The sequence below is a fragment of the Ursus maritimus genome, unplaced genomic scaffold, assembly GCF_017311325.1.
Source record: "Ursus maritimus isolate PB19 unplaced genomic scaffold, ASM1731132v1 scaffold_14, whole genome shotgun sequence".
NCBI classification, from domain to species: Eukaryota; Metazoa; Chordata; class Mammalia; order Carnivora; family Ursidae; genus Ursus; species Ursus maritimus.
The window spans coordinates 57,688,605-57,714,534 of NW_024423786.1; the positions used below are offsets into that span (position 1 = coordinate 57,688,605).

The 25,930-nt window shown below is 60.1% G+C and overlaps 2 protein-coding genes across 3 annotated transcripts in view; both read left to right on the forward strand.

The window, feature by feature from the left end:
* SHC2 (SHC adaptor protein 2) overlaps positions 1-8,477 on the forward strand; it is a 29,290-nt gene extending 20,813 nt beyond the window's left edge. For both annotated transcript variants that reach the window (XM_040629818.1, XM_040629819.1), the window contains exons 10-13: positions 2,057-2,200; positions 3,966-4,276; positions 6,476-6,609; positions 8,165-8,477. In XM_040629818.1, the coding sequence (XP_040485752.1) occupies positions 2,057-2,200; positions 3,966-4,276; positions 6,476-6,604 (584 nt within the window). In that variant the 3' untranslated portion in view covers positions 6,605-6,609; positions 8,165-8,477. The remainder of the gene's footprint in view (positions 1-2,056; positions 2,201-3,965; positions 4,277-6,475; positions 6,610-8,164) is intronic.
* Positions 8,478-14,339: 5,862 nt separating this feature from the next.
* C2CD4C (C2 calcium dependent domain containing 4C) lies at positions 14,340-15,641 on the forward strand. The gene has a single exon (XM_040628198.1). It carries the CDS (start codon positions 14,340-14,342, stop codon positions 15,600-15,602), a length of 1,263 nt encoding a protein of 420 aa, XP_040484132.1. The 3' UTR covers positions 15,603-15,641.
* Positions 15,642-25,930: the final 10,289 nt, after the last annotated feature.

Below are 25,930 nucleotides of genomic sequence, written 5' to 3' on the forward strand. Positions count from 1 at the left end.
CCCCCCCGCCTTGCCCTGCACGGAGGGTCTTTCAGCCGTGTGTCTGTCCCGCGGAGGCCGAGCTGGGGCACAGCCACGAGCCGAGCCTGTTAGTCGCACTACCGGCGGCTGTGAGGCTGTTCGCCCACCAGCCCCGCTGCACCTGCCTGTCCCCCACAGCCTCGTGAACATCTGTGCTGGGTTTGGGGTTTTTTTAGATCTTCCCAAATAATCTGGGCATTTTCGTGACTGCCAGCACGATGGTTAAAGACCACTTTTGTCGTTGGGCACCCAACAGGTGCCCAGCTAAGATCTGGCCCTGGCACCTGGGCCGACTGCCCTGTGTCACCCGACTCCCAGGGCTCCCCAGCATCTCCCAGCCCCGTCCTCTGCACGAGCTGCCAGCGCTCCTTGTTATGCCTTCCCTGGTTTCCAGCGGAGAGCGCCTACCAGGCCGTTCATGCTCCGATGGCCAGGAATTCTCTCTCAGTCTGGATTCCTATAACCCGGCTTCTTCCCTCTTCCCTGGCCCTGACGGTGAGAGGCTGGGGAATCTGTGCCTCCTCCATGCGTCCCGTCCCGGGAAGCCTGGGCTGAGACCTCTGTGCCCACATCAGCCACCCGGGGCCGGCACATTGTCAGCACTCATATTGAATCATAACTTTAAAGAAAAAGATATTTATTTATTTATTTATTTATTTATTTATTTACTTACTTACTTATTTATTTATTTCAGAGAGAGAGAGAGAGAGAGAGAGAGCGAGCACAAGTGGGGGGAGAGGCAGGCAGAGGGAGAAGCAGGCTCCCCGCTGAGCAGGAGCCCGATGCGGGACTCGATCCCAGGACCCTGAGATCATGACCTGAGCCGAAGGCAGACGCTTCACTGACCGAGCCACCCAGGCGCCCCTGAATCATAACTTTTGCCAGATACTGTTCTAAGGTTTTAATCCTCAGCCCGACTTGTAAAGGAGCTACTCCTCTCTCCCCATTTCACAGAGGAAGAGGCTGGGGCACAGAGAGGTTAGCAGACTTGGCCGTGTCCACGGAGGGCCACTGGAGCTGACATGTGAGTTCACATGTCCACGAGGGGAAAGATGTAGTTGGCATAACTGTAGGGCCCTTGGGCTGGATATGGCCATGCAGTGTACTGACATCATTATTTCTCTACCAAGGATTAAAAATGGTGATGTTTGGAAATGAATAGACAGGGGCCCCTGGTGGCTTGGTCATTAGCGTCTGCCTTCTGCTCAAGTCATGATCCCAGGGTCCTGGGGTCGAGTCCTGCATTGGGCTCCCTCCTTAGCAGGGAGCCTGCTTCTCCCTCTCCCACTCCTCCTGCTTGTGTTCCCTCTCTCTCTGTCTCTCTGTCAAATAAGTAAATAAAATCTTTAAAAAAAAATAGATATGAATAGACAGTTCTGAGAAAAATGCACATGAATGCCCTTTGAACCTGGGAAGAGAAGCTCAACCTTGTTCAAAAGACGAGAAATGGAAACTAACGTCCTGCAGATGCCGTTTCTTGCCTCTCAGCCCAGCAAACCCCTGGCACCTGGTAGGACACCATGGGCGAGGCCAGGGGACTGGTCAGGATCTGGCAGAATCCAAGTGGGGCGCCTCAGGGACCCAAGTGAGAAATTACTCCGAGGATAACTTTTGCCGTCTTTGTGGCTTTTGAACCATGGCAGTGCTTCACACACTCACAATTAAGAAGAGAAGAGAGGAAACCCTAAAACAGAACAGAAACAGAATCAAGTGACCCACGTGTCGTGTGGATAACATACTTACAGGGAGAACAGTTTCATCGAGATTGTGTTTGGATGTGGGCATTTAACACAAGCATGAGGCTTTCTGCCACCGTCCTGCCTGGTGGCACGGCCCCTCCCCGGGGCTGGCGCTCTATGCCCTGCAGCCCCTGGGTGGACATTTATGGGGTCACTCCAGATGCTGCTGCACAAGCCAGGCTACAGCTTCCTTCCTGGAGGGTGACAGGTGTGGGTGGGGCTCCCAGGTGGGGTCCCTGCTGCTCCCCTCTCCTGGGCTCCCCCTGCTGACCCCCTGCTCCCCCTGCACTCCCCAGGCCCACCGGGGGATGGCTACGTGCAGGCTGACGCCAAGGGCCCCAGAGACTACGAGGACCACCTGTATGTCAACACACAGGGTCTGGACGCCCCGGAGGCCCTGCAGCTGGAGGACAGCCCCAAGAAGGATCTGTTTGACATGCGTATGTGGGGGCCGCCCAGCCTGAGGGGGGAGGCCATGGCACTAGCAGCCCGTGGTCTGCTGGGGGCAGCCCGGCCTTCTTCCCCTTGGGACTTTGCAAGCTGGTGAGGGTGGGATGGGGGAACTCCCTAGCCTGATAGGGGAGGCTCTGGGGCCCCCCTCCCTGGGACTCTTCAGTCTCTTGGGGGTAACCCAGTTTCCTCTCTATAGGGGTCCCTAGTCTGGGGGAAGGGCCTAGCTCACACCTTGAAAGAGGGGCTAGTATGAGGGGAGAGGCTTAGGCCCCTCTTCACTATGAGACTCCTCAGTCTCTTTTCCCTCTGGGTCTCCCCCCGATGAGGGAATTTTAGCTCCCTCCCCATGGTCTGAGGAAGTGGGCCCCAACCCCTTCCACTGGGAATCCTAGCCTGATGGGGGAGGCACCCTTGGGGAGGCTGATGAGGCAGGCCTAACCACATACTGATGGAGTGAACCGCTGATGGGGGAGCCCTTTCCTTCCCTCCCTCTGGGAGACCCTGGCCTGAGGGAGGACTTGGTCGAATGGAGGAGGCTTGTGTCCCAAAACCCTCCTTATCGCCTATGCACAACACCAGTGCCACCCTCTTCCACAAGCACCATGAGGCTCTTGGCTCCGTGCTGGCCCAGGCAGGGTCATTTCTCTTACTTGGGTTACCTCCCTAGTGGGAGATCCCCAAGAACCAACCAAGCCAGCTGGAAATTTCTTCCTTCACAAAGTCTGCCAAGCCCCCTCCCCCACAATCTGTTAGGACATGAGCTAATGTCCATTGAGCACCCACTGTGCACCGGTCAGCGGACTAAAGGCATGGCCCCTGCCGGCTCCTCACGGCAATCCTCGGATGGGAGAGGAGGTGCCCTAGTGTGAGCTCCTGAGGCCGGCTGTCCCCTTGGGGTGACCAAATGGCCCAGCGACCCCAGCCAGGCTTCCATTGAAAATTCTGGGTCTGTGTCTGATTCGTCCAGCCTAGGTCAGTGGGGGGAGGGTGAAATGAAGATGTTGACTGGCCAGGCCTGGTCGCGGGTCCTGCTAGCTGGAGGCTGGGTCAGCCACACCTGGACCCCTGAAGGAGGCAGGCAGGAGGGATTCCTAGGAGCAGAAAGTGGAAGGAGCGTGGGGCACAGAACACAGGTGTGCCAGGGTCGGCGTCAGGGCTGGGTTCTGATCTGTGCTGCACCACGTCCCATTTTCCAACAAGGAGACAGGGTCAGAGAGGGCGAGTGACCTGTCCAGCGTCACACTGGTGCTGGCCGGGAGCCTCAGAAAGCCAATGCAGACTGTCGGAAGCTCGTCTAGGGGGGTCTGCAGGAGAAAGGCAGGCCTGCTGCCCGCCACCGAGATGCAGTGTTGTACCAGGGGCTGGCCAGTGTGGTCAGGCCGTCAGTGACACAGGAGGCATAGTGTTGGGAAGGAAGCCAGAGTGACAAGACAAGAAAAAGAATATGTGCACAAATTGGAGAGAAAGAAGGGCTTTGCTTGCATGTACATAAAAATCCAAGAGAATATACTGCGTAACCCTAGAACGCAGCCGCCGGCACCACACAGAGCGCAGAGCACGTGAACACACCCGTCCACGGTGTGAACACACCACACACGGTGCACACTCAGCACACAGCCAGGGACGAACGGTGGGCTCAGTCCCCCAGGGTGGAACGACCGCCTGGAGCTGTCTCTTCCCAGCCCAGACCCCTCCCTTTCCAGCGGAGGCAGCTGCCCGCCCCTGCCTCCTGCACTTCGTCCTCGTTTGCAGGACCCTTCGAGGATGCTCTCAAGCTGCACGAATGTTCTGTGGGGGCAGACACGGCGGTAGCGCCCCTTCCCTTGGAGGACCAGTGGCCCAGTCCCCCAACCCGCCGGGCCCCCATCGCCCCTACAGAGGAGCAGCTGCGGCAGGAGCCCTGGTACCATGGCCAGATGAGCCGAAGGGCGGCGGAGAAGCTGCTTCGAGCCGATGGGGACTTCCTGGTGCGCGACAGCGTAACCAACCCCGGGCAGTACGTCCTCACGGGCATGCACGCCGGGCAGCCCAAGCACCTGCTGCTCGTGGACCCCGAGGGCGTGGTAAGGTGGGGCCCAGGGGCTGGAGGCGGGGCCGGAGTGGGGCGGGGGCGGGGCGGGGCGGGGGAAAGAGTCCGCAGGCTGGAGGCGGGTCCGGGGTGGGGCGGGGGCGGGTCCGCAGGTTGGAGGCGGGTCCGGGGTGGGGCGGGGGCGGGTCTACAGGCTGGAGGTGGGTCCGGGGCGGGTCGGCAGGTTGGGGGCGGGTCTGGGGTGGGGCGGGGGCGGGTCCGCAGGCTGGAGGCGGGTCGGGAGTGGGGTGGGGCGCGTCCCGGAGGGGGAGGGTCCGCAGGCCGGGCTGGGCTGGGCTGCGCTGGGCTGCGCTGGGCTGCGCTGGGCGGGAGCGGTTGGGGAGGACAGGGCCCTGGGCGCCCACCCCAGCAGCCTTTAGGTTTAATGAAGTATTTTCTGGATTACAAAGTCCTTTATGTTTACAGATTCTGTACCAGGTAATTTAGAATTACAAAGTATTTTCCACTTTAACAAGAATTTTAGGATCTGTAAAATCCTAAGTTCCAAAGTCCATGCAGTATTTTGGGGGTTACAAAAGTTTTTCCAATTTCAAGGCCTTTCAGGGTTTACAAAGCACGATATTTGATGCACTTTTCTCCCACGTTCCATCAGCACTGTGTAGCTTACAAATAATGATGTCTTTGAGTGATAGATATGACTTTTTTTCTTTTCTAGTGTATTTTAAAAGCTTGCAAAGCATGTTTCAGTTTACAAGGAGTTCTAGGGTCTGCCAGTTCCTGGATGCACACTTTTCTCTCATTTTGACACCTTTGAAGCCTGCATGTTTTTTAACTCTGTCTCTGAACTGCATGATTATTTTGCTGGGAGGTTTTCCCCTCCCTCTCCTTGTGGAACATGAAATAGTGATGCATCTTAACATTGCTTGGAGTCAGTCTGAGCTTTGGTATTCTACAGTTCCTAAAGCATTTTGGGGTTTACAAAGCATTTTTCAATTTATGAGGAGTTCTGGGATGTTGATGAAGCATTTTCCAGTGTCCAGGGGTCTTGGGGCTTACAGGTTATTTCCCAGGGGAAGGAGCTTAGGGGTGTTAGAGTCTTACCAGGTGCTCTTACTGCATCCATCCGGAGCCCCAGAACCGCGGCTCCCGGGCAGCTCCATCTGCTCTCTGTCACTCTGTATGGGTCACACTCCCGTGGTGCGGCCGAGGCTCTGGTGCCCGTTCTCAGTTCCCCCTGTGTCTGGCCTTGGTTATAATGTCAGAACCTCCTGGGCCCCAATCCCTCTCTGCTAAGTGGATCAACCGGATAGGATCAGCAACTCTTAAAGCTCCAGAAAGTTCAGAACTTCCTCAAAACACTTGAATGAAGTGCAGACTCCCAGGTCCCAACCCCAGTTCCAAAGAAATAGAAGGTTTTGCCGTAGGGCCCGGGAATGTGCCTTCTGAGCCTGCTTGTGTCCTGTGAGCCTGCTTTGCCAAAGGAATACCTGACAGCAGGGTCGCAGGGTTACGGTCTGTGGTGCATCCAGCCCGGCACGTGGTGATGCTCAGATTTTCTCATTCTAAGAAGCAACAGATTGTTTTCCATTAGGTGTTCCCAAGGTTTCCTAGGGCTGCCCTACCAGGGCAGTGGTTTAAACAGGGAAGAGTCGTCTTCCCCGGCTCTCGAGGCTGCAAGTCTGAGCTGCCGGTGTCGCGGGGCGGGCTCCTGCTGAGGGAGGATCCCGTCCAGGCTCCCCCAGGTCCTGGAGGTGCCAGGGGCCCTTGGTGTCCCTGGCTTGTTGACACATCCCTCTGGTCGTGGCCTTGTCTGCTCTCCTTGCCCAAATTTTACTCTTGTAAAGACACCATTCATTGGCTTTGGGGCCACCAGAACGAGTTCATCCTAAGACCCTTCACTTAATCACATCTGCAAAGACACTTTTTCCAAATAAAGTGCCATCCACAGGTTCCAGGGGTGGGGACATGGACACATCTTTTTTGGGGCCACCTTTCCACCCGTCATAGTTGTGGCGCCAGAATCCTGTGGTTTCGGAGCCCGTGTCCCTACCTAACTCTGGAATTCTGAGTCTGATTCTATGGTTGAAGTTCTAGAAGCTTCTGAGCCAGCGGTCCTCAGACTTGGACGTGCATCAGACCCACAGGGAGGGCTCCTGGGCATGCAGACTCCCATTCANNNGGACTCCCCAGCAAGCCCCTGGCGGTGCTCACGCTGAGGCCTCTGGCCCTGCAGGTGCGGACCAAGGACGTGCTCTTTGAGAGTATCAGCCATCTGATCGACTACCACCTGCAGAACGGGCAGCCCATCGTGGCCGCCGAAAGCGAGCTGCATCTGCGCGGTGTGGTCAAACGTGAGCCCTGAGCCAGGTGTGTAGTCTGCCCTGTGGGCTCCCAGCATTTACCCATTCAACCCAGTTTTTTTTCTTATTTTAAAAATTAAGAACTCACAAACCACACAATTTACCCATTTAAAGTGTGCAACTCAGTGGTTTTTAGTGTGTTTAGAGCTGTGCAGTCATTCCCTACCTAATTCCAGAATATTCCATCACCCCGAAGGCACCCCGTCCCCATCAGCCATCACCACCATCCCCTCCCCAGCCCCCAGCAATGTTATAGTTGTCTCTAGTTATTTGCAGAAGTATTGTATTAAACAGAGATTGGACCCACTTTATATATTGCTCCAGGTCGTGGGCTCGGGTCCGTCCCCGGGCAGCGTGTTGGGTGCCGCGTCCCTGCTCGTGGACAAGTCACGTGCCCGTGGGTGGATGGACGCATGTTTATCTATTCGCTGCCAATGGCATTTGGGTGTTTCCGCTTTTTGGCTGTTAGAAATAATGCCACTCAGAACATGTGTCCAGGTTCTTGTGTGGATGTGTATTTTCGTGGCTCCTGGGTCTGTACCTCGGAGTGGAATTGCTGAGTTGTCATGGTAACTCTGGATTTAACTGGTGATAAAACATCTCTGGGAGGAGGTGGCTCTATGCTGGAGGAGGGACTAGGGTGGCCTGGGTCTGGTGGGCGTTCAAAGAGAGGTGGGTGAGATAGAAAGGGACGCTCTTGGCCTTTGGCTTTTGGTGCTGGGGAGCCACGGGAGGGTTTTGATTTGCGGAGGGACAGGCAGTTCTAGGTGATTCCGGGACCTTTCTGGTGAGAAACTGGGGCCTCTGGGGGCGGTGGGGTTGGTTTAGGCAGGAGATGATGCAGCCGAGCTGGGCTGCATGGACTGACTTGGAGGAGGGGGAGATAGGACCTGGGATGTGGGAAGCCCAGAGCTGGGGGCTCAGCTGGGGAGGGAGGGCTGCGAGGGAAGGGGGTTGTGGGATTTCCCCCAGGGCTCAGCAGAGAGGAGTTTCCTTCCAGGTTGGGCTGCTCTCCTGTCCCCATGACCAGGGGCCCCCTCCTGCCTCCTCCCTGTCCCTAGCCAGGCCTGAGGCTGCAAGCACAGAAGGGATTTCCAGTCTGGGGGCGGGCCTTAGGGGCTGGGAGCGGGCGCGTGGAACACTGACATGAGCTGTAGGGCCTTTGGGGGCTGTGTGTTTGCACGGGTCAGGGCACGACCTGCTTCCCTTCCGTCCCCAAAGGGGTGGTGACCTGAGCAGCAATGCCGATGGCAGTCACGTAGCTGGCAAGGCGGCAGTGGCTGTGTCCAGGCACCACGCTCGCTCGCCACCTCCCAGACCCTCCTGAGTCCCAGGTGGTTCTGAGCATTTTCGTTTTGCAGAAGAAGGAACAGCCCCGAGAAGTGAAGGCACTAGCCTAGGTCACACTGCAAGAACACGGGGGAGCTGAGACCTCACCCTGGCCCCTCAGCCTGAGGACCTCACTGGGCCCCGTAACTGAGGTTCGGAGGGGCGCACTTGAACCCAGGTATCTGGTTGTTGTCACAGCTGACCCTTGACCTCTCCTCCTCTTTCTTCCCCAGGTGATGGTTCTCAGGTCCCGCTCCTGTCCTGCTCCGCAGATGCTCCCTGTCGTGGCCTTACGGGCTCCTCAGCCTCTCTCTGGACCCTGGTCGGGCTGGAGCTGCCGCTGTCTCTCCCTCCTCCGGCTGGGCCTCTGGATCTCCCTTCTCCAGCTGGCCCTGGGCTGGCTCAGCAAGGCCAAGAGATGGGGGGCCCAAGACTCCTGTGCCCCACTGACCCCTGCCTGCCTCCACCCTCTGCCTGGGGTGAGGGTGTCCATACCAAAGACAGAAACTTTTCTCACCTTTAAAGAAAATATACTACAGAAATGCAGTCCTCTCTCTCCGAGCCCTGGCCAGGGTCCCCGCCGGGTCCAGGACGCACTGTCTCTTTCCCAGAGGGCCTTCAGCTCACCTCCCTGGAAAGATGGATTCCTGTCCTTGCTGGCTCAGTTTCTCCACCTGAAAACTCAGTGCACAGTTGTTTTTTATGGGGCAGAATTGAGGTGCTCTGGGGTCCTCAAGGCCAGGACACCTGTTAATGCTGAAGGGGGGGGAGCCTCAGGGCTCTGCTGGGACGGTGGGGGGCATCCAGGCAGCGCCAGGGCAACCCGCCCCAGTGGGGGGTGGTCATGAGGGCTCTGCCCTCCCAGCTGTCCGCCTGGACTGGATGTTTGAGGTCTGTTTGTAGTTACCCATGGGGATGACCATGAGGAAGCCGGCCCACCTGACACTGAGGGGCCTTCGGGTCGGGGGTCCAGTATTCCAGGTGGAAAGCTGAGACATAGATGTGTCCTCCCTTGGCTGGAGGGTGTGGGGGATGGAGAGGAGGATGCGGGCCTGGGGGTGTCTCCCTGTGGGGGGGCACTGTCCCAGAACCCAAACACCGCCCTCACCCTCTATTTCCACCGCCAGATAAAGCACCCCACTCCTCTATTAGACACAGCCCCATCCTCTCCTGGGAAACACCGTAGTTCCTCGCCGACATGCTGCAGGCTTTCTCTGTCTTTCAAGATGCCCTGAATATCTGGCGAACAGCTCTTCATTTTCTCCTCCTGACTGCTCCTAACTTAGCCCTGAATGTGGCCTGACTTCTCAGGTGTCCCCACTCCTGTTCCCCTAGGACCCCTGCTTTTCCCTGATGCCTCTCCAGACCTTCCCTCACATGATTTCCGGGCTCTCCCTCCCAGAGACCTCATCTCTCCCCTGGGCCCCTCCTCTGACAAGCCTGAAGAACCCTTCCCAGCCTCACCACATCCTGCCAGGGCCACACCTGTGCCTGGGGTCTGGCTCCAGCCATCAGCAGGCCCCACCCCCATGCCCTGGGGGAGCCTGGTGAGGGCGTGGGGAGCAACAGCCACTCTAGTCTGTAACTGGGGCGGGGGGTGCTATCAAAAGGCAGAGCCAGAGGGGGCTCTGATGCCTTGTTTCTTATTAGAGGCATGAAGACAGAGGGGCCAGTCTGTCCATCCACCCATCATCTACTCCCTACTCACCCATCTATCCGTTATTCATTCCATTCATTGGTCCATCCACCCCTTGCCCCATCCTGGTATCCTTTAGGATGCCTGCACTGGGTTCCTCTTATCTACCAGGACCTCTGGTGGGTAACGAGGATGCAGCAGTGACCAAGACCAAGCTGTCCCCATGGAGTTGATAGTCCAGTGACATGAAGCAGCAAATCACTAAGTGTGTAATGACAAATGAAAGGAGCGAGTCCTGGAACTTAACCCAGGAAATCCAGGAGGGTTTCTCTGTGGGAATGACACAGGGGCTATGGTCTGGAGGTTGAGAGCCCCAGGGGAGAAGGACAGGGTTCTAGGCAGAAGGAATAGCATGTGCAAAGGCCCTGTGGTGTGCAGCTCGCAGGACATTCAGGGAACAGAAGGATGCCTGTGTGACTGGCGGTGAGATCAGAGGGGTGGTGGAGTGGAGGACATGGCTGGGGGAAGCTTGGTGCCAGGGAGAGCTGCTGGGGAGCTTTTAAGCATAGAAAGGATAGGATTCCTAAGTGGGAGTATACTGTTGGGGCAGGAGAGGAATGGGGGCAGTAGGGAGAATTCACTGGGCTCTGGACTAGGGGAGTCTCACAAGGTAGGATTCCAGAGACTCGTAGGCTAGAGAGGGGTCCTAACGCACTTTGTTCGTTCGTTCATTCCCCTGCGTCCTCCTTCAAAGCCTCTATGTATCTAGCCCCCTGCTCATGCGTGTGCTCAGAACCACACCGGCTACTTTACAGACGGGGGAGCAGAGGCTCAGAGGGTGAGGTGGCAGAGCTGGGATCCCACCCCATCACCTCCCCCGTCCTGCTCTCTGAGCCGGGAAAGCCAGGTCTGGGGTGCCCACGCAGTGATGCGGGCTGTGAGCCTGACTGCCGCTGGGTCCCCCACACTTGTCTCCTGCCCCAGTCAACCCTCAGTTACTCAGTTGAAAAATGCTCCTTGGGCCAGCCTCATCCTCAGGGAGCCTGGGGGTGGGAGGCCACCACGCAGCCTTGGACTGCTTGCTTCCCTTCCCTGAACTGGGTGCCCTGTGGAATTGGCAACTCCCCTGTGCCTCAGTTTCCCTATCTGGAAACGGGGTGGTGGCCCTCCTCCACAGTGGGCTAACCTGTGCCTTGTTGGGCTGAGGTCTCTCCTGGGAGCTTGCGGACAGGCCTTCGGGTCCCTCTTCAGGGGAGGAGACAGAGCTCGGAGGAGAAGCTGTTGGCCAGAGCTGCATGGGTATAAGGTGGCTTCTCTCTCTAAGGTGGAGCTTTTTCTCTGCGCTTCCTCGGAGACCGGGGGCAGCCTGGCTCCTGGGAAGCACCCTGTCCCTCTTCTCTCCCATGAGCTTAGGTCCCTGGGGGGTGGGAGTTGAGGACCAAGGCCGTGCAGCATGAGGTGGTGCGACTCAGGGTGGGAGTGGCTGGTCAATACCACTTGGGCCCCCTCCCCAGCCTCCCGATGTCTGATCCCAGGAAGGCTGCAGCTTGGGCTCTGGGGGGAGTCCTGGAAATGTGCCTCGCCACACCAGCCCCCTCAGGGCTCTGCAGACGAGTAGGTTTGTTGACTGGGAGAGGCTCCTGTTTCGGACCACAAGGGTAACTCACCAGCTGGAAGGGCCAGCCTCCCGGACCCCGCCCCTCTGAAGGCAGATGTTGGGGACCTATCCCTGGGTTCCTTGTCTCTCTGGGCCTCAGTCCCCCAGCCCCTGAAGGTGATGGGGTGGGGGCATGGGGGGGGGCTACAGCTGAGCCGTCTGTGGTGGGGATCAGGTTCTGGGGTCTCCTTCGAGGCCGGGCCAGCCCCCTTTCCCACCAGTAGCAGCGTCCAAGAAATGATGACCAGCATATCCATCACAGCGTCCTAGGCCCCGCTGCAAGCCCTCTGCAGTCCTTCACCCCGAGGCTGCGGTGCAGGGGCAGCCTCTATGCGGGCAAACTGCCCAGGGGAGAGAGGCAGAGAGGGCTGGACACCTGCCAGCAGTCACACAGCAGCAAGTGTTGGCGTCAGGCTTCCAACCCCAGCGGAGCACCTCCGGATAAGAGTCCCCAGCTGCTCAGATGGGAATCTGCACAGAAGAAGCTCAAGGCCTCCTCCCTCAACCAAACTGGGAGGAGACCCTGCCCCAACTGGGTAAGGGGGAGTGGGGAGTGAAGCCCTCAGTACCCGGGCTGGCTTGTCATCGGAAAACCTGGCACTGTTCCCCCCAGACACGTGATTCAGTCCCTTCCCGTTTGTGACCACTGCCGTCCCTGTCCGTGCAACGGAGGAAGGTGGCTTGCGGCCCCTGAGGCCCTCCCTCCTGCGGCTTCAGGGCCACCCTTCTTACTGTGGTGCCAGGCAGGTATTCATGAACGACCCCAGTGTCTTGGGGTCACAGCAGGGAGAAGGCTGCCTTCCTGCCTCCGTCCCAGCAGCTCCAGGCCCAACAGGGGCAGTGACATCAACCAAATATGTGCTCCAGGGCGTTTTTCACGATAGCTAAAGTTGGGGTTCAGTGGGCTCTGTCAGGCTGTGATGCCCGGCCAGCTCAGGCTGGCAGGCAGGGCAGGCTTCCTGGAGGTAGAGGTGAGGTGAAGCATTCATTGGCATGGGGCTCTCCTGTCAGACTTTGTGGCCATGCCAGTGTTCCCCCCAGCACAAAAAGGGGCTCAGTGTTTGCTAGGAGAGCAAAGCTGAGACAGAGGTTTTGGGGGAAGCATGGACCTCTTTGAGCCTAGCTTTTCCCATCTGGACAGTGGAACTCCAAACCCGACCTCACTCCAAGAGAGTTCTATCCCGCTGCCAGCTGGCCCTCTGTACCCCCTTCTGCTGAACCAGCGGTCACCCCAGACCAGCCCCCATCCTAGCTGGGGCCACGATGAGGAACACAGGCGGCTCCTGGACAATCATAATTTAATAAAGTCCAGGCCTTGGGTCAGTCCTGGCAATCCATTAACTTGCTGGCTTCTCACAGACCAAGACCCGACCCGGGACTGGTTGGCTGTAGGGTCCTGAAGGGGACATCGAGGCTGGGAGGGAGGGCAAGGGGTGAGGAAGCAGAGGTTGGGGTGGACAGGGCACAAGGCAAGAGCAGTGGGACCCAGGGGACCCTGTGGTTTCAGGAACTGCCAGGCCTGGGGCTGCATCCTGGTCCCGCCCCTGGTCAGTCTCTGAACTGTGAACAGCAGGGTGGGGTGCTCCCGCTTCTCCCCTCGGATCACGTTTGCCCGCCACACGTTCATCACAGGAGCCACCAAACCGACACTTATAATTTACCGTGCACCTGTCCACTGGCGTCCCTCGCACTGGGCATCATCAGAAGGCCGGACGCGGATCCGCTGCCCAGCGTCCACCAGCCGCTCAATAAACATCTTGAAACGCAGGTCGCTCCTTGGGCGGCTGCAGAGTGGACACCCGTTACCCTTTTCCCTGGGGAGGAGCGCGCCTTAAGCGGATGGGTCCTTATTTCTAGAAGGAAAGCTTCCCTTCGTCCTGCACTGACTGGGGAGAGCCGTGGGGCCTACCCACCGGGAGGCTGTGAGTCCTTAGGGGCCTGGCCCAGACAATGGTAAATGATAAATTTAGTTGCGCCCCTTACTCCCATTCTTTGATTCTTCGCCGGGAGACGGGAAAGCGGCTCTCCAGAGAACCGGCCCTCAGCAAGTGTGGGTCTGGGCCCCGCCCGGGTGGACTGAGGCAGGGGCCAGGGGCTTCCGGGGGACCCCGACTTCGCGGGGCCGCAGGCACAAGCGCTCGGGGTGGCCATCAACAGGGCGCCCCATCTGCTTCCCACCCGCCCGTCCCCAGCAGCCGCCGGGGTCCGGCCGAGGGGCAACCCCCTGCAGCCTGGGGGCGGGGCGAGGCGGGGGCGGGGGCGCGGGCCGCCTGCGCGGCCGTACTAGGAGGAATACGGCGGCGCGGCGGCCGGGCTGGGCGGTTTCCCGCCGCCGCTGGTGAATGAGTCCCTGCTGCGCTGCCGCCGCCGCCCGTGCTGAAGCTGTGGCCGCGTCCCCCGCGCGGGCCCCGAACCTTCGCGCCAAGACCCCGGCGTGCCCTCGGGACAGCCTCCCGCCTCCCGCCACCACCGCGGGGCAGGTGAGTGCGGGGACCCCGCCACGGTCCGCAGGGTCTGCTAGGACCCCCGCCCCCACCCCGAGCTGAGTCTGGCTGGGGTGGGGGGCGGAGAACTGGCGGGAGGGGTCAGCTCGCTGCGCTGTCAGCCCCCGACTCACCTCCTCTCCCTGCCCCCACCCCTGTGCCTGGGCCCTCAGCGCTGGGCAAAGCCACAGGTGGGCGGGAGCTTGGGGGGGGGGGCGCGGGGCTGGGACATCCGGGGGGTCCGCACACACACCGTGGGTGTCTTCCTTTTGGACTGAGCGCAGACCCTTTAGAAAGCGCTTTGAGATCCTTAAAACGGGGTGGGGGCGGGAGAGGGGCCGCTGTCCCCTGGGAGCTTCCCAAGAGTCGGAGCGCCGCCCCCACCTCCCTCGCTCCGGCTCGGGTCTGGGAAGTTAAGCCCGACCTCTCTTGGGAGGGGAGGGGAGGCGCGACACGCCCTGAGTGACCCTGCTGGCTCCCTGCTGGCCAGGGCCTTCTCCTTGTGGCCCCCCTACACAGGCGCCAGGAGCCCCCTCTTCCAGTCCCCCGGAGCCTGGGAGCCCGCAGCTCCTGACCCCTGCTTCTCTTCCCAGACTGCTGCGCTCCTCCTGACCTCCTTCCTGCCTGCCCCCATGAAGAAAACCAACCTGTGGTTCTTGGAGCGTCTTCGGGGGTCTGGGGAAAACGTCACTGCGGGGAGCGAGGCCGGGGACAAGGCTTCCAAGGGGCCCCTGTACAGCAATGTGCTCACACCCGACAAGATCCCCGACTTCTTCATACCCCCCAAGCTGCCCGCCGGCCCCACAGATCCTGAGGGGCAGGCTGAGCTGGGCCCCGCCTCGTCGGAGCAGAACCTGGCCTCCGGGACACCCCGCCGAGTCCCCCGGAGCCCCCGGCTGCCTGCCAAGTTGGCGGCCGAGAGCAGGAACCTGCTGAAGGCAGCCACGCGGCACGTGATCCAGATCGAGAGTGCGGAGGACTGGCCGGGGGAGGAGGCCGCCACCAGCGCTGACCCCCAGGCCCTGGGGGCCATGTCCCTGCCCTCCGTGCCCAAGGCGCAGACGTCCTATGGCTTCGCCACGCTGGCAGAGAGCCCCCACACACGGCGTAAGGAGTCCCTGTTCCACAGCGAGCATGGAGCCCTGGCACAGGTGGGCTCCCCAGGTGCCGGTCGCCGTCGGGGGGGCGCCAAGGCCAATGGGGGCGATGGGGTGCCCAGGGAGGCTGGTGGGGCCCTCATGAGCCCCAGCCGCTACTTCAGTGGTGGGGAGAGTGACACAGGGTCCTCCGCGGAGTCTTCCCCTTTCGGGTCCCCTCTGCTCTCACGCTCTGTGTCGCTGCTGAAAGGGTTCGCCCAGGACAGCCAGGCCAAAGTGAGCCAGCTCAAGCACTCGGCGGGCCGCCACGGCTCCCTGTCTGCCGAGGACGGCGCACCCGACACCAGCCCCGGGGCGCGGCGTCGCGGGACCCGCAGGGCCACCCCAGAGCTGGGCCCTGAGACCGGCCAGGCGCCCCGCGCGGAGCACGCCATCCGGATGGGCCTGCGGGGCAGCGTGCGGCTGCTGGCGGAGTATGAGGCCGCCCAGGCCCGCCTGCGGGTGCGCCTGCTGGCCGCCGAGGGCCTCTATGACCGCCTGTGTGACGCCCGCAGCATCAACTGCTGTGTGGGCCTCTGCCTGGTCCCCGGGAAGCTCCAGAAGCAGCGCAGCACCATCGTCAAGAACAGCCGCCACCCCGTCTTCAATGAGGACTTCTTTTTCGATGGCCTGGGGCCGGCTAGTGTCCGGAAACTGGCCCTCAGGATCAAGGTGGTCAACAAGGGCAGCAGCCTCAAGCGGGACACGCTGCTCGGGGAGAAGGAGCTGCCCCTGACCTCCCTGCTCCCTTTCTTGTAAAGGCCCCTCCCTGCCTCCCTGCCTCCCTCCCCAGGGTGCAGAGAGAAGACCCCACCTCCCTCCCACTCAGATCTCAGCGGGCAGGAGGCCGGTTGGCCAGGCCAGTGGTGGTGGGGGGGAGGTGTTTAAACTCAGGCTGGGCCACAGTCAGTGCTGGGGGGTTACTGGGTTGCCACCAGTGACCAGAACATTACTTTTCATGGATTTGTTTTTTCAGAGGAGGAAGACGGGGGGCTGCCAGGGAAGAGAAGGGGACACTTTGCAGGGCTAAGTGTCCCCCCTCCCCCCCATGCCCTAAGTTCCATGCCGCCTCACCCCTTTCAGAGTGCTGGAAAGGGGTTCTGCGGGGGAGGGGGGTAGCCAGGAAACTGTGGAACCCTTTACCGAAGGCTTCCCAGTTCCCTAGTGACCCTGCAGGGGCCCAGAGGGCCTGGAGGCCGTAGAAATGGATCACAGACCTAGAGGTGGCCAGTTCTGAGGCTGAGCCTAATATTTTCCTTGGTTGCATGAGAGTCCTCCTGCCTGGCCCACCAGACACCCCTGCTCCCTCTGCCCCCACCAGAGAGCAGGACCAGGCCCAGGATCTACCAACAGTACCCACAGGGCTGCAGGAGACACCCCACTTGCGTTAGGCTCCAGAGCAGAGTGGGTCAGGGAGGCAGGTGCCACCAGCTGGCAGAAGACAGAGAAGGGAGGCAGGTGTTGCTGTGGGGCTGGAAGTGAGGAAGGCCCAGGAGAGGACAGTGGAGGCTAGGGCTCTTCTCCTGCCCCTGGGAGCCGGACAGCTCTCCTGTCTGCTGTTCTCCTCCAGCCCCTTCCCTGCCCGGCCAGCCCGCCTCACCCTCAGGAGACTCCCTCCCCCGGAGGGGCTGCTCAGAGCAGGCCCAGAGCACGGCCCCCAGCCCCCACTCCCCCCATCCCTCCGAGGCTGGGGGCTGCCTCCCCCCTGCGCAGCACCCTTGGCCGCTGGGCGCCAGGAAGTGATAGCCAGGGAATGACGGCTGGACTTGCACTCCACGCAGTAAATAGCTTTTGGTTCGCATGGACAGAGGGACGAAGCTGGTGGGCAGGGTGGACCCTGCTTGTGCCCATTCATGCTGCATGGGTTTAATTGTTTGTCAGTATGTGGGTCCTTGAATGATGTTCATGGACGTTTCCCAGCTTCACACAACAGAAATGGTACAGTTCGAAGTAGGGGCCAGGCCAGGCTGCCTGGTGGGCATGGTTGGACTGGGGCAGTTCCTGGGGATCCCGGGGGCAGCCCTCCCCAACTGAACATTGTCCCTCCTAACTAGGTTTCCAAATCCCAGCAGGGGAGAGATGAAGGAGAGCTCCCCCATAGCTGGGGAAAGCACATGTTCCCCTTTGCGTTTTGGGACTGAGAATTTGGGGCCCTTGGAAGGTCCCTTGCTGGGCCCCTCTCCCCCCCACCTCTGTTCTAGGCCTGCCCTTTCATGCCCCCTGCTCCCGGTGTCAGGGGGGGTCCCCCCTTTACTCTAGAACCTGGGCACCCCCCAGGGCCAGGCTCGTGGGCTGGAGCAGGTGGACAGCGGACCCTGCACTGAGTCAGATGCTTGGAGCCTTGCCCCCCCTCCCTTCCCTCTGACCCTGACCTCCTACCCCTGCTTTCCCTCTGGGGAGGGCCCATTTTATAAGCCCCTGCACTATTTGATATCTTTGTGTTCCAAGTTGACTGTGGGTAAATCTTTAAGACACCCTCTCCCAAGTGTGTTTGTTTATAAATGCTGTTTTTAGTGCAATAAAGGTGTTTCGGGAGTGCGGGGGTGGAGATCTGTTTGCTTTGGTGTTTAATAACAAGAGGAATTTTGCCTTGAGCTCCAGGGAGGGTGGTGGGGGCCTTCTCATCGGCGGAGTCCTCTCAGCCCGTCGGGATCCTTGGGTCTGTCTCCTGCTTGGGGCGGGGGCGGGAAGGCGGACTGCAGCAGGGTGATGCCCCTGGGGACCCCCGGGCCCTGTCACGGTGATGGCTAGTGTGCATTTATTCAGCGGGTCTGTGCGTAGGTCCTGTCCTTGCCCTCCATCTGCACACACGGCATCCCGCCTCAAGGACGAGGGTGCTTCAGCAGCGGCCCAAGGACTGGAGAAAGCCAGGACTGGAGCCCGCACCCTCACTGTGGCCACCAGAAGGAGACCAGGGCCTGCCCCTTGCAGGCTCTGCCCACCTGGGGATACACTGGACTTGCGGTGTCATCACCAAGAGGGAGTCGGCTGCCAAAGCAGAGGCACCACCCCGCCCTGCCCCTCACTCTCGTCTGGTCTGCTCTAGCCCTTGAGATCAGACAGGTAGCAGAAAGCAGCTGCTTCAGCCAGGAGGCCACCCCCACATGACCTGGAGACACATGACTTGGGGGCTTGGGCTGGAGGCCATTCACATCCATGCTGCTCCCTTGGCCTGGAACCCCTCCCAGCCCCCAACTTCACTTTTGGGCTTTCAGCTGAGATGGTACTTCCTCCAGGAAGCCTTCCCAGCCCTCTTGGCTGGGGAAGGGGGCTTTTCTCAGTATGTCCCACATCCGATCTCAGCTCACATGCCGATTGGAGTCGGGAGAGGTTCATCTTGGTCAGTGGTGTCCCCAGTTCCAACACCATGCTGGGCACCCACGAGGCTTCTGACCAGGAACCGATGAATCATTGGAAAACCATGGCTTGACCCCATGTCTGGGCCCCTGCAGGGTCACTGGGAACCGGGAAGCCTGCGGTAAAGGGCAAGGGTCCCACCCACCTCTCACCCCACCCTTGCTCTCACCTAAGGTATGGCTGATAATTGGTCTGCTGTGTTTAGCTGGGGCTCCCCAACCTCGCCTCCTTGTGTTCTCCTTCAGCAGGGCTGAGTTGGCAGGAGATGCGAAGAACCCTTTCCGGCCGAGGCGTGACGGGGGGCGGCATCCGGCCCAGGTGGCTGGGGTTTGGAACGGGGACGTCATGAGGAGAAGAGCAGGTCAGGCAGCACAGGCCTCCTCGGTCCCAGGGAGCGGGGAGCTCGGGCTAACGTAGGCTCTGCGTACTCCAGACTCTCTCTGACAGAGGGGGAAACTGAGACCCAGAGAACCGACACAGGCCAGCTGCACCTTCATGGACTTGCTCGACAAGGACGCTGTGCTTCCTCCTCCACCCCAGTTCTGGGGTCAAGAGGCAGATGAGGCTGAGCTGGAGAGACAAGCCTTCCAGGTGGTACCGACCCGAGGGGAGCGCCCGAGGCTGGGACAGGAGCAGAACCATTTCTTCTAGTCTAGGGGGCACAGCTGGGAGGGAGGGATGCATGAGCCACAGCCTGGAAGACATGCAGGGCCAGTGAGGTGGGTTCCAGGAGAGGGCAGGGGCTTCCCTGCCACCCCTCACCCTGCAAAGCCCGTGTTGGGCATGCCCATGCCCTCCTGGTGCAGCCGACACCCTCCATGTAGAACTGGTGGGACTGGGGGGCCCTGCCAGGCTGGGGAGGGGGTTGCGGGGAGAGCAAGCACATCTGAGTGTTCAGCCTTTCTGCCAGGGAGCATTAACTGGGCTCCTGCCGTATGCTGGACCCCCTTGGTGGGCCTCATTAAATCTCAGTGAGAAAGCCCCAGGTCACAGGTAGAGAACCCAGGAGTCAGGTGGGAGGGTCAAGATGTGGCCCCACTGTGAGCAGCTCCTGCATCCTGGGTGTGCCTGGCCTCCTGTGTGTGCACCCACTTCACAGCAGAGGGAACAAGGGTGCAGAGCGATCCCAGAAAGGAGGCGGCTTTGAACCCATGCAAAGTGGGACAGGAGCACAGACAGGCTTGGACTGGTTCACCCCCCACTGCTGGCTCAGAGCTGGGGTCCCCTCGGACCTGCACGCTGGAGCTGGCTTCCTCTGGGATTCTTGGGCAGCTGAGAGCACCTGGGCCCTCCGTGTAGGGCCCTGTTTCCCCACACAGTACCCCGGACTGAGTTGTGTCTCCCTCTCCCATGCCCCAGGTCAGGGTGCCTCTCTCCCTACAGCTCCCCCAGTGCAGGGCCCTGACTCCTGCTCTGACCCGGGGCCTGGCTGCTTTCTCTCTTCTTAGCCCCGACCGTCCATTACAAAGCCATCAGGAGCCTTTGTGCGGGGCTAGGGTCCCGAGCAGCCCCCTCCCCCTGCTGAGAGCCTGCCAGATGAGCCACGCGAACAAGGCCTGGTCGGGTCCCAGGATGTGTTACCAGGGCAACCGGGTACCTTCTTGCCTCTTCCCTGCTAGCCACTGATTGCTGGGCAGCCTGTGTGTGCATGTGTGCGTGTGCGCGCGTGTGCCACGCATGTGTGCATGCACGCAGCCACGTGCCTCGGTGCACATGATAACCATGTGTGCGTGCGTGTGCCACGCATGTGTGCATGCACGCAGCCACATGCCTCGGTGCACATGTTAACTGTGTGCGTGTGCGTGCGTGTGCCACGCATGTGTGCATGCACGCAGCCACGTGCCTCAGTGCACATGTTAACCGTGTGCGTGTGCGCGCGTGTGCCACACATGTGTGCATGCACGCAGCCACGTGCCTCGGTGCACATGTTAACTGTGTGCGCGCATGTGCCACACACATGTGCATGCACGCAGCCACGTGCCTCGGTGCACATGATAACCGTGCGTGTGTGCCCATGTGCACACATGTGTGTGTTAGTGTTGCCACACGTATGCTGAGCTCAGTCCCGTTTGTACACACAAGATAAAGTGCAGGTGTAAGCATGTGAATGCATGGGTGCACACCAGTGTGGCCGTGTGTGTGCATGTTAGCACACGTGTGTGCCTGCACACTCTCATGTCTACACGGGCGTGGTGTGTGTGTTTCTCTGTGCATGTAGGAAACAAGCTGTGTCACATGTGTGTGTGTGCTTGTGTGTGTGCTGTGGCTGGCCCATGCCTCAGGACACCCGAAAGGACCAGCAGCCTGAGAAGACCCCTCCCTCCATTCTGCATGCTGGCTCCTCGCGGGAAACACACTTTCCGTGCGCTCCATTCTGCCTTGGGTCCCAACCCCCTTCGTTTTCCCAGGACAAGCCGCCCCTCCCTGAGGTCAGGTCCCCCTTACTGCCCGTGAGGGCAATCTGATCAGTATGCTTTGTGTCTGCCTACAGCACTCAGCCCAGGGTGCGGCCAGGGGCAGCGTCAGTCCTCTGTCCCTCCAGCCTGGCCGCCACCCCGAGTGCCGCTCCTCTCAGCCGAGCCAGGGGCACCCAGGGCCACCACCAGCAGGAGGAACCCGACTGGTTGCCAATCACCAGCACCGGCCACGACAGAGCCAGGACGTGAGGGGTCAGGGGCCTGCTGACCCTGTGGGCACCTGGATCTGGCGGTGCCTGAAGTCCGTAATTGTACACTGCTTCAGTTCAGAGAGCCCATGAAGTCCCTTCGTGGCTTAAACCAACTTGACATGTATGTGCGTGTGTGGTCTTTTGTGTTTCCATTTGTAGTCAAAGACCACCGGTGCAGCACGTCTTCAGTCTGGGGGGAGAAGCAACACTGACCTCGGGGTGTCCCAGTCTGACGTGGGAGAGCAGAAGGCAGGCAGCCCCCCGAAGGCCTGGGATTTGTACATCTCATCAGCTGGGAAAGGTGGAAACCGAGGCTGCTCCCTCAGGGCATTGCTCAAGGAGGGCTTTGCAGAAGGAGTCCTTGCGCAGCAGGGACCTTGCAGAGGTGAAGGAAAGGGGCTTGGGTATGGGGCTCGCCATGGCCCCATATCCCAGCATCTGAGACCCACCCTGTGCCCGCCCCACACTGTGCCTCACGCCCCTTTCCCAGAACCTTTGCTTGCCTGGTGCCTGCCTCCCACCTCCCTGGGCCCAGAGATCTGAACCCTCATCCTGAGAAGCGCAAGAGGAACGCTCCGCAGTGGAATTCAAGCCCCCTCTCTGCACTCTGCAGGCTGTGTGGCCTCGGGCACGTCACATGGCATGTCTGGGTCTCAGCCTCCCCATGCAGAACGCTTGGGTTGTGATGAGGCCCAGACTCCTTTGTGGGAAGAAGGGCTCGACGCACCGGCGTGCTCCGTGGAAGCAGGTGGAATATTGCCATGATAATTAATGTAATCACATTAGGCTATAATTACAGGCTACCTTCAGACACACCGAGGCCGGGCGTGCTCTCGGCCTCCGGGTGCCGGGGGCCTCTCCCCCGCGGCACCTGCACCCTCCTTCCAGTGTGGGATTCAATTAAGCTTCTGTTTTCTCCTCAGCTCCTCCAGCTGGGAGGGAGGGCCTGCCTCCTGCAGGCTCTGGGGACCCGAGAAGAAACAACCCTGGAAAAAGGAACCGCGGGGATGGAGGGACCCTCGTTTGCACACCCTCCTCGCCGCAGGGGGGCCGCCACGTCCTTTGCCCCTCTCACCTGGGTACCTGGCTAGCGGCCTGCGGCCCCAGTCCTGGCTCTGCTGCTCGCAGGCGCCCTGGGGCTCAGTTTCCCCTTCCGTACCATGAAGATGTTATTTCCCTCCAGGGTTATGTAAGATACACACATACCGTGCAGGGCCCGTTTATTAAGCCCAAAATGGGTGCAAAAATGGCTCATTTACAGCAAGTCTGCTGACCCTCCTCACAAATGGAGAAACCGAGGCACAGGGCGGCAAACCCAGCTGGCAGGTGGCAGGAAGGTGGTTCCTACCAGTGCTGGGTGCAGACCCCAAGGCTTCCGGCTCACCCGTGCTGCCTTCCTACACCTTCCCCCCCCCCAGTCTCCTTCTTCTTGTGAGCGGTGCAGACCCCCAGCCTTCCAGGCCCTGCCTCGGCCCTCCGGCCTGCCTGTGAATCGTGACCAAGCCCTCCCTCCTCTGGGAATCAGGTTCCTCTCCAGGACCCCGTGCTCTACGCCACACTGGGGGGCAGGGGCAGGGTCTGGCCACAAGTGTGGCTCCCAGACTTGGTCCTGGCACAGCTGAAGGCCCAGCTGTAGGGCTGACTAGGGAGGCTCTGCTCCGACCCGAGGGCTGGCAGAGAATTCAGCCTTGTCCAGAGGGGCCTGGGAGGTGATCGTTCACACGCTTGACGCCAGAGAGACCAACCCGTGGTGTAAAGTGGGGCCTCGGGTCACTGAATCAGCGGGCCGGAGATGGAGATCAGCCACGTGGGTCGGCCGCATGTGGCAGGAGGCCAGCTCGGGTGTCTCTGCTGACTGCGCCGCTGGGCACCTCCCTAGGCCCCATTCCCCCATACAGCCTTTCCCTGTGTGTTCAGTGAGTTCCGCGAGTCCTCGCCAGAGAATTCTCCAGCCTGAGGGTGGTTGGGGATGCCCGAATTTGCAGTTGGCGTCAGAGTGCCTGTGCCGTCTCGTCTTTCTAGCTTGGCTGCTTCTGGGCCCCCTCCACCCCAGCCCACGCTCTCCCTGGGAGCTCACATTGCCACGGTGACACGTGAGTTCTCCCCAAAAGCCCAGCCCCTGACTGGCTCCTGGGCTCCCCTCCCTGTCACCCCCCAACCCTCCGAGTCCCTGGATCAGGCCACCCCTGATTCCCAACCTTACTTCTGCTCCCCCAGCCAAGCCACAGAGTCTCTTCTTTATTCCTCGACATCAGGGAGGCCCCTCAAATCACGGATGGCAGCCCTGGCTCTCTAAACTCCCCACAGAGGACCCCAGGCAAGACCCCCCACCCCCAGGCCTCAGGTTCCCTGTGTGCAAAATAAGGCGCTAAGCTTGCTTGCAGCTCTGGGGGTGGGGCGATGGCAAAGTCAAATTTTCAGACGTTCACAACATAAACCCCATCAATACCCAGTGGCCACGGGGTCACAGGTGCACCTGGGTGCACACCAAGGACCAATGGGTGGCAGAGCGGCTCAAAGGAGACTCGCACTCCAAGTTCAAGGTGAAGCAAAACTGGTTAGCGCCTTCCAGGGCAATAGAGTGTAGCCTTGTGGACAGAGTCCGTGTGTTTGCAGGTTGTGAGTCCTGGACTTAGCCGCCAACCCCACATTCGTGTTCGCGGAAGTGACAGTGAGAGGAAGTGAGCACATTCCGCTGGGTGGCAGGTGGCCTGGCTGCTCCGAGCTCTACGGGGCAGTCCTCACCTGGTAGGTCTGCCTCCCAGGGGACACTGGGTGATATCGGGGGACATTCACAGTTGCCGTGACTGGGGGTCCTGGCATTGAGTGAGTGGGGGCCAGGAATGCTGCTGGGTGCCACACTGTGCCAGGACCGTCCGCCCCAAAGAATGACCCGGCCCCAATGCTGGCAGTGCCAAGGGAGGGCCCCTGGCTTACAGTGACACTGGATAGGGTTATCGTCTTGCCCCTTTGCAAATTGTGGGTGATTTCTTCTGCCGTGAGGATGATATGAGAGAAGGCATGGGAAGGGCCTGGCATGGCGGCCGCCATGGACATTGGGGACCCTATGGCAAGCCACACAGACAAGACTCCTGCCGTGGCAGACCGCAGCTTCCAGAGATGGCCTCTGGGATGGTATTTCCAGGCCCCTGTGCTCTTCCAGAACCTGTCCTGCCCCCAGCAAGGGGTGGGTTCTCTGTGTCCTCCTCATCAAATCTGGGAGGACTCGTGTCAGCTCAGAGCAACAGAATATGGCAAAAGGCATGCCGTGTGACATCCAAGGACAGCCCATAACGAGAACAGAGTGCTTGCCTGGCTTTCTCTCGAGACGCTCGCACTCGGAGTCCTGTGCCATGCAGGGGGGAAGCCCGGGCCCAGTAAGGGTCAGGCTGGTGGTCCCACTGAAGTTTCTGGACATGGAGCCTGTGCGTGCCTGGACTGCAGTCTTCTAGCTGGTGTCCCCAACATCGCCAAGCAGAGACAGTTCCCCGTGGCGCCCACCCAAGCTCCTGACTACAGGGCCCAGCAGCGCTGGGAACCATTGCTTCACATCACTAAGTTTCGGTGTACGGACCCGAACCCGGTCTGAGTGACCAGAGCCCTGCCCTTGGGGAGTCTTCCGGAGGAGGAGACAGCAGATCAGCAGATGGACGGGATGTGAGGGGGAAGGAGAAGAGCGGTGTTGATCCAGGGCAGGCAGTGCTCTGCGCCCCAGGAGCATCGAGGAGGCCAGGGTCTGAGGGGTGTGAGGACTTCACCGGGATAGGGGGGATGGGGGGGCAGTGGACTGTGAGAAATGTTTGAGAGAGACCCTCTGGTGTCTGGGAGGAAGGGGGACTGTTGGCCAGCACGGAGCGTGGGGGGAGGCTGGGGCTGTATCCAGAGAAGGATGGGTATGGAGGTGGGGGTGTGGGGGGAGTGGGTAGGATATGTTTGAAAGAGATGGAGGATGTAAACCTCTGGGACGGATGGACCCGTGCCCAGCTCCCTGCTCAGCGGGAACCTACTTCTCCCTCGTCCTCTGCTGCTCCCCCTGCTTGTGCTCCTGCTCTTGCACTCTCTCTGTCTGACAAATAAGATCTTTAGAAAAAAAAAATCAAACCTCCGGCATAGGCTGAGATTGGGTGTGGGGATGTGGGTGGGGTCACGCCTGGCCCCCTTGTCTCAGCCCCACTCTGTCACACCCACCAGCAGACCCGGAACCACCCTGCAGAGAATGAAGTGCCACGCACAGCAGCACGGACGGAACTCACACGTAATGAAGCTGGACAGGTTGAGCAACTCCATTTGCAGGGGGTTCAGGGACAGGTAACACGAACGTGGGCTGATAAAGTCAGGATGGTGGCCACGGGGCGGGGGGCACCCGGAGGGGGATGAGGGTGGCCTCCGGGCAGCTGTCACTGTCGATATGTTGGTCTGGGTGGTGGTTACAGTGGTTCTTTTATTTATAAATGTTCACTGACCTCATAAGGGTTAAGTATCCAGAATATATTTTAAAAATTCTTTCAACCCAGTAAAAGAAAAAGAAAAAGAAAAAAAAGACAAACAACCCAATTAAAAAATGGGCAAAGGACTGGCACAGACACTTCTCCAAAGAGGATACAAAAGTGTCCAGAAAGATCATGGAAAGACACTCAGCACCGTTAGTAGTCAGGAAAACAGACCAAAACCACAAGGAGATGGCACGTCACACCTGGAGGGTAACCATGTTGCTGAGGGCTAGACCACCGGGAGCCTGACACAGGCCTGCTGGGCTGGGGACAGACCGACATTGCCTCAGACCCAGCCCGTGCAAGGACCCCACAGCTCCACTCCTGCACGCACCCGGAAGGCGGAAATGGTGCCGTGAACAAAACTTGTACTTCCATGGTCTCAACAGCATTACTCACAGCCGCCAAAACGTGGAAACAGTCCAGATGTCCATCCAAGGGCACACACAACGGGGTTCACTCACCCCTCTGCGGGGAGCAGGAAGGTGCCCACCCGCGCTGCCCCGGGGACGGACAGAGCCCACGACGCTCGGGGAGGGAACCAGACACAGACGGCCCCGCGGCGTGTGCGT

What these genes read in the sequence shown, in the direction of transcription:
- C2CD4C (XM_040628198.1), top strand. Translation starts at nt 14,340, where the DNA reads ATGAAGAAAACCAACCTGTGGTTCTTGGAGCGTCTTCGGGGGTCTGGG.